The sequence below is a fragment of the Misgurnus anguillicaudatus genome, chromosome 2 (assembly GCF_027580225.2).
Source record: "Misgurnus anguillicaudatus chromosome 2, ASM2758022v2, whole genome shotgun sequence".
Classification (NCBI taxonomy): Eukaryota; Metazoa; Chordata; class Actinopteri; order Cypriniformes; family Cobitidae; genus Misgurnus; species Misgurnus anguillicaudatus.
The window spans coordinates 542185-554970 of NC_073338.2; the positions used below are offsets into that span (position 1 = coordinate 542185).

The window sequence follows — 12786 nt, forward strand, 5'->3', positions numbered from 1 at the left end:
CCCTGCTTCTCTCTATTCATTAAGGGATCCTCTGCTTTAAGGTTTCTAGAAATCAGATGAAATATAAATGTGTGTTTGACATTATAATGCCAGTAGATGGAGACAAGAGGCTACATTTCTTTTCTCACTATTCACTTAGTCAACTATAAACAATGTGATGAAATGATTTGAACTTTGAACACAAACTTATGAGACTCAACACATCACTGCTGAGGTAAAACTTAAACTCCTACTTTACTTCATAAAGATCCGTTTTTTTGTTTTAAATTTTCATCACAACATAATTAGATTTGTTGCCACGAGGTTTAATTACTTCGCAAAAATCATAAAAGTTGATTAAAATCAGCTAATGCCGATAATACAAAAGCCCAGACACGTGAAGTGAATAAATCAATTAAGGTAGGTACAAATAAAGAGATAAATTACCCCTCAATAAAAGTCTGTAGGAAGTTTACTCGTCTTGACTCCCGAAGTTTGTTATTTTTAATTAATTTATCTTAACCGGAGCGACACTGAACACAACAAACTCGCGCTGAGGTGATTTTAATTACATAGTCAGCAAGGACTTCAGTCACATTCGTTATTGTAAATCATTTTATACATCATTAAATGTATTTATATCTGTGTGTATTTAATGAGAATGGCCATTATAATATCTATGAGACCTCTTTATTAATGTATTTTTTACAACGAATACTTCGTAATTATATATATTTTTGGCCATTTTTATATTTTGAAATGTATTTTAAAAATCAATTATTTTAATTTAGATATATTTAGCCCTCAATTTTGGCAAAACTTATTATCTTGTTGATTAAAAAAAAATCCGTATGGGTTGTAAATTAGAAATGTATTTGCTTGCCCCTGAAATTTGTTTTGAAATACATGTTAAAATATAAAATAAACATATTTTCAAAATAAGACATTTAATTACATTTGTCTTTCTAGAAAATGTATTAAGCATATATTTAAAATATATTTTTGTCTAGAGACAGTACTGATAAATGTAGACCTTTAATGCACTATTAGTTCTTTTCTGTCAAAATATATATAGTTACATAAAAAGTGATTTGCTAAAGCATTTCTCTTTCGCACTTCAGACAGTTGTGAGCATAAGGACACTACTAAAAGTGTTTTTTGGTCGCGCTCGTGCGCCGTAGGCTGAAGGTCACGTGTTTGTTATCCCACGCCAAACTCGTGTTATTGTAATATATATCGTCACTCTTTGCCGAAAAACTGTTAAAGTTATCAGAAAAATTGTTCTATTTTGGGATTTGACAGTTTTTGATTCAAAATGTACAAATGTTAATAATTTAACACAATGATGATTGTAATTATAACCGTAATTTAATCTACCGTAAGTACTTTGCCTAACCCTAACTTGATTTAATGTAAAGTATGATTTTATGGTGCGCAGATGTAATATGAGATGATGATGTGCAGTATTGTGTGTGTTTTCAGGTGAAATAATGAGTTGTTGTTATTATATTGGAGTGGATGTTGGCACATGTAGTGTGCGTGCAGCTCTTGTTAGTCCAGACGGTCACGTCAAATACACAGCTGAAGAAAACATTCAGATATGGGAAGGATGTGTTGATCATTATGAACAATCATCAGAAGATATCTGGAGAAAATGTTGCAAAGCAGTCAAGGTGAATGACAAATCTCCTCATTGTGCAAGCATTAAATAACAGCGATGCTCTAAAAGAGTGGTTCTCAACTCCAGGCCTCGGGACCCACACTGCTCTGCACATTTATGATGTCTCTCATATCCGACACACTCAGTTCAGTTCATGGAATCTATCCTACTGAGCTGATGATCTGAATCAGGTGTGTTAAATAAGTGAGATGTGCACAATATGCAGAGCAGTGCGTCCCGAGGACTGGAGTCGAGAACCACTGCAGTCGAAGATAACAGCCGAAGATTGACATTGGTGGGCATTTTGTTTAAGTCTTTGTAAGAAAGTCCTTGTCTTTTACCCTGTCCAGGGTCTCTGTGACCTTACGAGCTATATGATGATATGAATGTTTTTCAGGAGGTAACTCGGGACATTGATATAGACTGCGTGAGAGGTATTGGATTCGATGCTACCTGCTCTTTAGTGGCTCTGGGCCGAAACTTTCAGCCCGTAGCTGTCAATCAAGCCGGTGAGGTTTTTTTGTAGACGGTCAGGTTTTAAATCTTCCTGTCACGTGTGAGTTTGATCCGGTGTTGGCTTGCAGGAATCAAAGAGAGAAATGTAGTAATGTGGATGGATCATCGGGCTTCACAACAGGCTTCTCGAATCACAGCTATGAAACACGAAGTCCTTCGGCGAGTCGGTGGTGTGATGTCTCCTGAAATGCAACCTCCCAAATTACTGTGGTTGAAAGAGGTGAGATACTGTACGTCATCGTAAAGGCTTTGTTTGTTTCTGTCCTCTCTTCTGCATTTTCATTTCTTCTCGTCTCTGATCAGAATCTGCTGGAAAGTTGTTGGAAAGATACATCTCATTTCTTTGATCTTCCAGACTTTCTGTCATGGAAAGCTACTGGGTCCTTAGTGAGGTGAACTTTGTTTTGTTTTTCACAAAACCTGTCAAGATAAAAATAAAACAAGAAATTAAGTTTTACTGTTCATAAGGAAAATGAAGCCCATTTCATATACATTACAGCAAACCTTATAAAATACAGTAATGCAAACAATAACAATAAATTGTTCCTCAATTGTAAATCTGTCTGGATTATTTTCAAGTGAAACAGCAGATTGACGGTGATCATCTCTGATAGGTCTTTGTGTACTGTAGTGTGTAAGTGGACCTATTCCCCATCAGACGGCTGGAACGACAGCTTCTGGACCGCTGTTGGTCTGGAGGACTTGATGGAGAACAATTATTACAAAATAGGTAAGCAAAGAAAGAACGAAAGCTGGTTGAGTTTGTTTTCTTCATTTGCTTTAATAGGGCTTGGGCGACATGACGTCATGTTAATTGCCTCTTTACTGCTTCTCGGACGACTGCGCTCTGTTTATAGACATACGTCGTCTCAGTCGTGTGTCTTAATTTGATTCATTTGCCGTTATTATTTCAACCATGGTAAACTGTTGCTGTATTAATAATAAAGTAACACTTTATATTAAAAATGACACTGCATTGTGATTTATTCTATGCAGGAAACGAAACATTAACCTCAACCCCGCAGTAATGTTTATACATGACATATAAATGACATTTATATATATGACGTATAGCATATGAAGTATAACATCTGAATATTCGTTTATATAGCTTAAATCAACATTAAACATTGAAAATAAAGGAAATGTCACCCAAAATACGGGAACATTTCTGTTGCCATCCCCAATTAATAACCGCATTTTATAAAAACTTGATATTCCCTTTAAAATTATGCTAAATCGCTTTGCTTTGAATGTCCGTGCGTGAATGCAGTTTCTGCGCAAGAAAATCTCTCACTTACTGTAGGCTACCCTGCGATCATTAGTGAGCTTTTTAAAATTTCTGTCTGAAATATCCATTATTGCATTTCTGAAGGCAACACAGACAGCTTTCTGATAAAGTGACCAAAAGTGCCTTTCAAGTGATGAACAAAGACTTAACTGAGGACGCGTTTTTATCTTAATATGAAAGACAACGTGTATATAAACATTCATTAAAGAAACAGTATGTATGAAATGTATATCAATTAATCATAAAATGGCCCTGATATATCACTAGACATTAAGAAATCATTTTCATTTCAAATACTTATATCACTGACAACAGTGGTCTGGCCAGGATATTGTCATTTAAAAAGTGGAGTTGCAGCCCTCAACTGATGTTTATGTTGTCATGTTGTGTATTGGCCACCAGCTGTTTGACTGCAGTACCAGTTTTGGCCACAATCCTACATACTGTTCCTTTAAATGATTCCTCGTAACATTTCAAAGCCAAGATGTACAGAACAGCACACAAATATATTACACAAAACATTTTTGATAACTCAATCTAATAAGTAACAAATTAGATTCTGCCTCGGAAGCCTAAGTTCAGTGATCTTATTTCATTTTGAGATTTAGCGTGGCAAGGAAATAAAAGACGATAAATTCCTACCCAGTCTCCTGAGGATGCGTATAAATAGCACAAAGTGTAAAACTCGTGCAATACATACGCCAAATTCCACTTTGGCGTGCATATGATACGCAAGTCCTTCCCATTCACTTAAACGGGGCATCTTTTTTTGTAGTTTTATTTGTTGGTTTCTCAATTTTTTTCTGTTTTAAACCATTTTCGCTTGGGTTTAGGGTTAGATTTGAGATTTGCTTAATGAGGTTATTTAATATACAGGTTTCTCCATGTTTTTCTCTATTTTTAAGCCATGGTCGCTTGGAGTTGGGGTTAGAGTTGGGGTTTGGGTTAGGATGTCATTTTTATATAATAAAATGTTGTTCTAACCCTAAACCCAAGCAAAAATGGTAAAAAAGCAACATATAATTTGTTACTATAAATTATTAAAAACAAGCTTTATATACAATTCCTTAAACGGTTCATTTATAACCAGAAAACACTGAAATTAATGATTTTATAGACACTATATATGCTTTATTATTTTGCACAGAAATATCTGATTGCTTACTTTCACTTTGATCATCTCTGTATTAACTAAAAACACTGATGATTCTTATAAGAAAATAATGCACACCAAGGTGTTACACCGCAGGTGTGCATTATTTTCAAATAATTCAAAGGACCGGAGTCAATTATTCCGCTTATACCACGGTTACCACAAACATTGCTCTGGTGCCTATTTTTAAGACATTTGACAAGTTAGGGGTGCGGTTTACAGAAAAATAATTAACACCCATAGAACATTTCTCAGCCAATCAGAATGCAGCATTCAACAGACCCGTGGTATAACACTAAATAATATTTCTTTGTTTTTATTTAATTTATAGATTAAAATTAATTTTAAAATAACGAAAGTATAGAATTGCCTGTTTTGTCTTTTTAATTGCAGAAACAAAGAGACTTTGCAATGGTTTCTGGATATGGACATGTAGCCCTGTCACAGGATTTAGGCTATTAACAGAAATATTTATTGAAAGCTACTTTTTCACATATTATTTACTTAGTATTATCATAATAGGCTGTATATTTTTTATAATGGGAGAAAGCTGTTATATGTGAAATCAGATAATGTGCACTCTTATACAGACAAAATTAAATGATCCTCATTTTATAACACATCGGCGACGATTGACTGTTCAGTAGTCGAATCAGGCTTCTCCTGTCAAAGCATCGAATCTTAGACTATTCGGGTCACCCCTAGCTAGGACTATGTGCATATGTTTTGCAGTGATATTTGTGTGTATTGTGGGCATTCTGATATGGTTTTAATATTTTGTTATTGCATTTATTCCAGCAAAATAAAAGCCTGACAACTTGCACTTAGTGCCCTGCTGAAAAAAAACAGCATACCAGCAAGACCAGCATAAGTTGTGTTTTGGTGCTGGTTTGCTAGTGAACACCAGCTAAACCAGCATTAGCACCAGCTAAACCAGCACCAAACCACCATTAGCACCAGCATCCCATGCTGGTCATACCAGCAAGACTAGCATATGTTGTGTTTTGGTGCTGGTATGCTGGTGACCACCAACTAAACCAGCATAGACCAGCATAATTCCCATGCTGGTTTGATGCTGTTTTTTTCAGCAGGGTTATTATAAAGATTGTGTGAATGTAGGCTGCAATTCTGGTGGATGAAGGGCCACACAAAAGGGTGAAGCCCAGGAGCCCCTCACAGTGTTAATGCGGCCCTGGCCATCTCTCTGCTGACAGCAAAAATTCGTACTACAAAACTGCTGCGTTAACTAAGCGAGTTGTGAAGCTAGGTGGTACGTGACTGCTTACAGATTGGCATGAAATTATGCTCTCACAACACCACGCTGTTATCTTAAAAAGGCTCTTTATTCACTCTTTTTTCATATGGATCCAAACCGTTAATAGTTCTGATTTTGTCCACATACCGGTCCCTGCCTTCCCAATTTAACCAATCCCAGTAAATTCCACATCCTTTTCAGGATTTTAACATCTTTTTTTCTTTCTTTTCATTCTCCCAACTCTGCTGCTTCTCCTCGTTCGACTTTCTGTAACTTTACATCCGCGAGACCATCAACATGTAGAATCCCAGAATGCAACGTGGCACCCAAGCCCTATAGAGCTCACAAGCAATAAACATCATCTGACATCATTTACTTTGTTTTTGGTCTATTAAAACATAAAAATTCCTTTACTGCTATGAGTCTTGTATGTTATTTTTCGTCAGTGTTTAACATTAATAATAGTAATGTTGTGTGAGGATAGAAGAGATCTGCTGGAGGTCATGTATATACAGTATAATTTATATTATCTGCTGATCTGATGTATAAAATATGAATGTACTGTAGGATCACAGACGTGTTGTCCGGGACGTTTAGTAGGAGGTCTTACGCCGGAGGCTGCTGCAGATTTAGGCCTGAAAGAGGGCACAGCCGTGGGTGCGTCACTTATAGATGCTCATGCAGGTGGATTAGGTAAAGAGCAGCTTTCAGTCCATCACAGAAACACTGGAAACATTTCTTTAGGCTAAATTGTTTGTTAAAAGTCCATTTGACTCATGAAAAAGTAACATACCTTGTCTCTGGCTGATTTAGGTGTCATGGGAGCTGACGTGAGTGGCCATCATCTGCCTTGTGAAAATCAGCCGATCACATCCCGCATGGCTGTTATATGTGGCACATCTTCATGTCACATGGCTGTGAGTCTGTTTAAAAAAGTTTTTTTTTATTTTTTTGCAGTCTGAGTCTGTTTGTTTGTTTTGAGAAAAATCCTTTAACTAAAAAAAAACCTCTTCAGAGTTGAGAAAGTGTGATGATGTGTTTTGTAGGTCAGCAGTCGGGCATTGTTTGTTCCCGGGGTCTGGGGTCCGTATCTCTCTGCCATGCTGCCAGATCTGTGGCTAAATGAAGGAGGTCAGAGCGTCACAGGGAGATTGGTTAGTCCTGATGATTCATACATGAATATGTTATAGACGTTAGCGTCATGTAAACACTATCAGTCCTGATGGGAAGACGCAAACAACCAGGTAGCTGTGCTAAAGAAATAACTGCATGAGTCTTTCCTGTATGAGATGATCCCATAATGTCTTACCACAAACACTGTCACAAATTCATCCAAGACAAATGAGAGATTTGGTTTTCACTTTCCTCTTCAAAACGGAAAGAAATGATCATAAATGCTAAATACAAATGGACTGTGCTTATTATTTTAGGTTTTGTGTGACACACTGATAAAAATGAGTCGTCATTGTTGTCTTTTCTCAGGTTGACCATGTGTTGAGAGGACACGCGGCGTACACGCAGTTAAAGGATCAGGCAGAGGAAAGGTTTGTGATTTTTGCCATTAAATCTCAGTGAGCTCTTTAATGTCTAAATGCTTTGTGTGCGCAGTGGAAAACACATGTACTCCTATCTGAACTTTCATCTGGAAACCCTGGCCCGAGTCACGACACATGTTGAGCAGCTGACCGCAGACCTGCACGTGTGGCCTGACTTTCACGGCAATCGTTCTCCATTGGCCGATCAGACGTCCAGGGGCATGGTGACGCACTAAACCTCTCTTAAACGCTACACTTCATTTCATTCAGTCAAACACAGTGATGATTTATGATGTGTGCAGCGTGTAAATCTCTCTGGGTTTTCACAGATTGTTGGACTCACTTTATCACAAACTTTGGATGACTTGGCCCTGCTGTATCTAGCAACTCTGCAGGCTATCGCTGTAAGACAAATAAATACTGCAGATGTGTGAAGTGGGTACTGTGTAGAGTATAACATTGCCATTGCTTTTCTCTCTCTGTGTTGTGATATGTGAAGCTCGGCACAAGACACATTATAGATGCCATGAGAGAAGCAGGACATGACATCACAACTCTCTTCATGTGTGGAGGTCTGAGCAAGAACTCTCTGTTTGTGCAGTTACATGCCAACACCACAGGTATCATTTCACTGACTTCTGCTGTCTAAACATTACTGACGTGAAAGAATGGAGCATTTCAAAGAAAGTCTACAGGTTTGGTCAAAAAGATTTGCCACTATCAACTCACAACTGAACATTATGTGAAAACTGAGTTCATATATCCACTAAAACTCAAATGATGATGACGACGTGTCTGCATGTGTGTGTTGTGATGGTGATGATGATTATGATGATGATGATGACGACGTGTCTGCATGTGTGTGTTGTGATGGTGATGATGATGGTGATAATGATGATGATGTGTCTGCATGTGTATAGGTCTGCCTGTTGTGTTGACAGAAGAGAAAGAAGCTGTGCTGATTGGAGCAGCAGTTTTAGGGGCCTGTGCATCATCTGACTATAGCTCCATACAGGTACACACACACACACACACACACACACACCTGTATCGTATCATATCACCTTAACCTGACAGCCTGACATGAGCTCAAGGATATTTCAGAAAATATTCCACTTCCTTTTAGGAAGCAATGAGGAAAATGACCAAAATAGGACGAGTTGTCCGTCCTAATCCTGAGTTAGAAAGGTAAGATTAAAAAAAAAATTTCTTTCAATTCTGTGAGCTATGAGCCATGTTCAGTCAAATCTGAGCACAGGCATTTATTGGTTATGTTGTCCTGTGATGTAAGCTAATGAACCAATGAGCAAACGCTATGTAGAGATTTGACCATTCAGCATATGACATTAAAACACAACAAGAGGGATCTGAAAACATATGGAGCAGTCTGCTCTTAAATTAGGGATGTCCCGATCAGGTTTTTTTGCCCTCGAGTCCGAGTCATTTGATTTTGAGCATCTGCCGATACCGAGTCCCGATCCGATACTTCTATAATACATAAAAAAATAATAAATAAGAGCGAAAAAACAGAACCAGGATGTTCCTTATGTCATGCCGCACGTGTTGCTGTTTCTGTGTGGAGTCAAAAGAGTCTAACTCTGTGCCAGCGCATAACTACAGATGTGTTAAAAAATAATGAGAATATATATAGTATATGTACAGGGGTTAAATTGGGATTTGTTTTGTGTGGAGGCTCTGTTAGGAGCGCGTACACTGGCGCGGAGCAGAGCGAGACCTTGATGGATTTTAAACCCTGCATATGTATCCGAGTCCTGATCGGGAGGTAACGTCCGATTCCGATCGAGTCTGAGACCACGTGATCGGGGCCGATTTCGGATCACATACCTGCCAACTCTCACGCATTCACCGTGAGACTCACGGAATTGACCCCATTCCAGTGTTTCCCATACATTGATTTATTTGTGGTGGCCCACCACAGAATCAACACTGGCCCCCACAAATAGAATTTTCATGATTCAGATTTACATTTTTATTTCACTTTTTAAAACAGCTTAATTCGGCTTAAAATACAATTTGATATATAATACAGATCAAATACAGATACAGATCAAAGAGTAGAAGTGAAACAGGTTCCAACACTAGATCAAAGGCAAACACGACATGATGACATCACATATATGCTAATTAGCGGGTTACGTCATCACCACCACAGTCTCCTCAAAATCCTGTGGGAAACACTGCCGCTCTCACGCCACACATCCATTTTCTCACGTAGGCTCGTGCCCACCATTGAGATTCCCATTGAGTTTAATAAAAGTCAATGAAATAATTGCCTAATATACCTAACTGCAAATACTGTAAAAACGCCGATCTCTCTATCTGATGTGCCTCAATCAGCATAAAGGGCTCGTCAAAGTCAAAATGATGCGATGGCCAATCAAATCAAAGAAGGTGGAGTTATTGTTTACAGAAGCCGGAGCGCCAGCTACAAAATACAGAGCGAGTGCGCGGCTGCGGGCTGGTGAAAGAGCAACCAACGCACGATGTAAGTAGGTAAACTAGTGCCCGCAGTAGGCTACTGACACTTTTATATTTTAGCGTACCTTCACTGTCTTTTGCGTGCCACCACTTCTCATGTTGCTGGTACTTTGCTGCCAAGAGAGCCTTTATACGTACCGCGAGAGCAATTCGAAATGTTACAAAAGGGTCTGCCTTTACCTGTCCGGATTCCACGCACAGATACCCTCAGAAAACAGCAATTTTAATCAACCCTCACCCGCGTGTGCATGTTTGTAAGCAGTACAAGCCTGCGTGATGTTTGCTGTGGCAGTTTTTAATAAAAGAGAAAAAAGTCTATTGATATATTTGACATCTATAAACAATAATATATACGAAATATAATGATATGGTCTTGACATGCACATTATCTGTTGCTAAAGTTTAATATAAAGTACTCATTTGGTTTATTTGATTGTGACAGTCCCTCTATCACCAATCACAAATCATCACTTTACACTTCTCTTTCTCAGTGGATAAACTGAATCAAAGCTGCTGTTATCTGCAGTTATACATTTTACAGAGACCAGTATTCATTAGATTTTAACTGAACTTTTTTGGCACTTTTATCAGAAGGAAAGCATAATAGAAGTGTATAAAATAATATTATAAAACGGTTAGTTCCAATCCTTGATTCTGATTGGTCAATAGGTGTGCTTTATTCGCAATAAAACACGGCTATGACCGCTTCACCCAACGGTTCTATTTAATATCACTGCGCCCTTAGCAACACCCTTAGCAACACATAAACATATAATGAGACAAAGTCTGAGAACAGTTTGTTGTTTTTATTTGAACTTTCATGTTGTTTTTCGCAGTCAGGGACTATTTTTTCTAGCGGAAGGAATGCTTTTATTAATTTAACTTCATGAAAGTTGCACTAATATTTTTTTTACTTTAATATTGTGTGGTAACCGTTTTATAAAAGCAATAAGGTACTCGAGGCAAGTGCTGTATCGTGAATAAGTAATAAGTACTCCGCTTCGCGTCGTGCCTGACAACGCCCTTCGGCCGTTGCTTGTTCACGATGCAGCACAGCCTCTCGTACCTTATTGCTTACATAAAGACTCTAATCTCAGGCATTTAAACTCAGTAAAAGCTTTTATTTCAATTTCATTTCTAAAATATGATTATATTTGTATTGTAAACCATTTTTAAGTCTTTTCCAACTATTTAACACAGAAATAGCTAAAATCCACACTATTATCAATTGGCAAATGGTAAGGACATATATCCTTATCCACGTCACCATCAGGACTTAATCGTAAGATGTTTACATGACTGGAGCTACAGTAACCTCTTCACTCCTGTTTACATGCAGTTTTTATTTTCTTATTATTCACACATAGCCCGATGCAGAGCACAAATGATGACCTCGTATATACGGTCCACTGTTTTAATTTACTTATGTTAAAAAACAAACACCTTCTTATGGATGTATTTCATTATTCTGTGCCGTGATGAATATTATGACAGTGCCTTTAAAGATTTGATGCGCTGTTCGAACTGTTTTTGGATGAAAGCAAACTGCTGTCAGCAAGTCATGACAATCCATGCCATTTAGATTGGTAATTAACGATAGCTAAGGTTAACTTTACCACAAACACATTTTGCGTTCGATCATCTCGGTGTTGTTTGCTTTACTAAGCAACTTTAAATTGAAACCAAAATCAACAGTAATAAAATCAGTACTTGCGGTTTGTGGTAGGGGTTGTAATGTCCATGCTGACAACTTTTTCAGTATCAAACGCTGAGCGAAGCCTGCTTGATATTGTACCAGGTTTGAAAAACTGTCTGCGGTGAAAAGGTCACAGTACACTAACAACTTTAGATTCAATTGAATCTTGCTCGTTTCTTCTCAATACCTGCAAAACTTCCGATGATCCTGCTGTTTACGTCCGGCTGGCCTAGAATATGGGCGGGTATATAGAAATGTTGGGGGCGGTTACGTCACTGTCGGTGTTATGTTGAGATTGGCCTGTTTTTGGGGGGACTTTTGAATGCACAAGATTTACATCAGAATGAGGAAACATTCATGTTTGAGGCTCACGATATGTCATTACTATAAATAGAGCTCTAATACTTCAGCTATGACGAGGTAAATACAGTTTTACATTCTTGATCACCTTTAATATCAAGCCCTGCTAGTGTTACTGAATGTGTCTTTATCCTCCTACATACCCAAGAAGTTGTGTTTGACTCTGTATAATCTCTCTTTTACAGCTTTTACAGAAAGAAATATGCCGTGTTTTTGAAGCTTTATGATCATCAGAAGGAATATGTGAAACTGATGAATGATGGACATCTGGAGGCAACAGCAGTTTATAACTGACAGATGAAATGTTTAATAGACTTAACACTGCCATACAAATCTCTGTGTATTATTCATTTCTTCATACAGCATTGATTTATTCAAATGTCTGAGGTGAATTTAGGATGGTACACCTCTCAGACCTCTTACAAATAAAGATGATTTTAGATGTTTAATGACTATTTTCAACATTGGAATCACTAGATAAGGGCTTCATGTACTTATTTTATAATTCAACCAAAATCGATATTTTTCACTTCTTTGTGCATTCAGACTCATTCAGACAGCCCGGGTCACATTTATAAATACAGAAATAAACTATAGCACAAATGTCTGTACTCTTGAATCATCTGTCAAATAACACACACACACACACACACACACACACACACACACAGAGGATGCTTTTAAGAAACTTTTAAGATCTTCTCTTTAGTGTGCACTATAACCAGTTTTGGCCAGTAACAAGTTACTAACTAGTTACTTATAATTACTTTCCCTAGTAACTAGTAGTTTAACTTATTACTAAAAAAAGTTGAAATAATTACAGTTACCATCCCAAAAACGTC

At 37.7% G+C, this 12786-nt stretch overlaps 1 protein-coding gene across 6 annotated transcripts; it reads left to right on the forward strand.

The window, feature by feature from the left end:
- Window positions 1–58: 58 nt before the first annotated feature.
- Window positions 59–12547, forward strand: fggy (FGGY carbohydrate kinase domain containing). 6 transcript variants are annotated; one of them, XM_055201095.2, is made up of 16 exons: window positions 59–214; window positions 1462–1652; window positions 2037–2148; window positions 2224–2375; window positions 2459–2547; window positions 2770–2885; window positions 6422–6547; window positions 6668–6771; window positions 6901–7008; window positions 7337–7398; window positions 7463–7613; window positions 7719–7793; window positions 7889–8009; window positions 8310–8404; window positions 8516–8577; window positions 12130–12547. In XM_055201095.2, exons 2-16 carry the CDS (start codon window positions 1470–1472, stop codon window positions 12236–12238), a joined length of 1665 nt encoding a protein of 554 aa, XP_055057070.2. In that variant the 5' UTR covers window positions 59–214; window positions 1462–1469; the 3' UTR covers window positions 12239–12547. The 6 variants fall into 6 exon arrangements, with proteins under 6 accessions (XP_055057070.2, XP_055057071.2, XP_055057073.2 ...); XM_055201096.2 differs by lacking the exon at window positions 59–214 and adding an exon at window positions 271–399; XM_055201094.2 differs by lacking the exon at window positions 59–214 and adding an exon at window positions 1151–1357.
- The last annotated feature ends 239 nt before the right edge of the window (window positions 12548–12786 follow it).

What these genes read in the sequence shown, in the direction of transcription:
- fggy (XM_055201095.2), top strand. Translation starts at nt 1,470, where the DNA reads ATGAGTTGTTGTTATTATATTGGAGTGGATGTTGGCACATGTAGTGTG. An exon ending in GCTACTGGGTCCTTAGTGAG is followed by an intron (nt 2,548 to 2,769) that starts GTGAACTTTGTT and finishes CATCTCTGATAG; the next exon opens with GTCTTTGTGTACTGTAGTGT. An exon ending in TGCTCATGCAGGTGGATTAG is followed by an intron (nt 6,548 to 6,667) that starts GTAAAGAGCAGC and finishes TGGCTGATTTAG; the next exon opens with GTGTCATGGGAGCTGACGTG.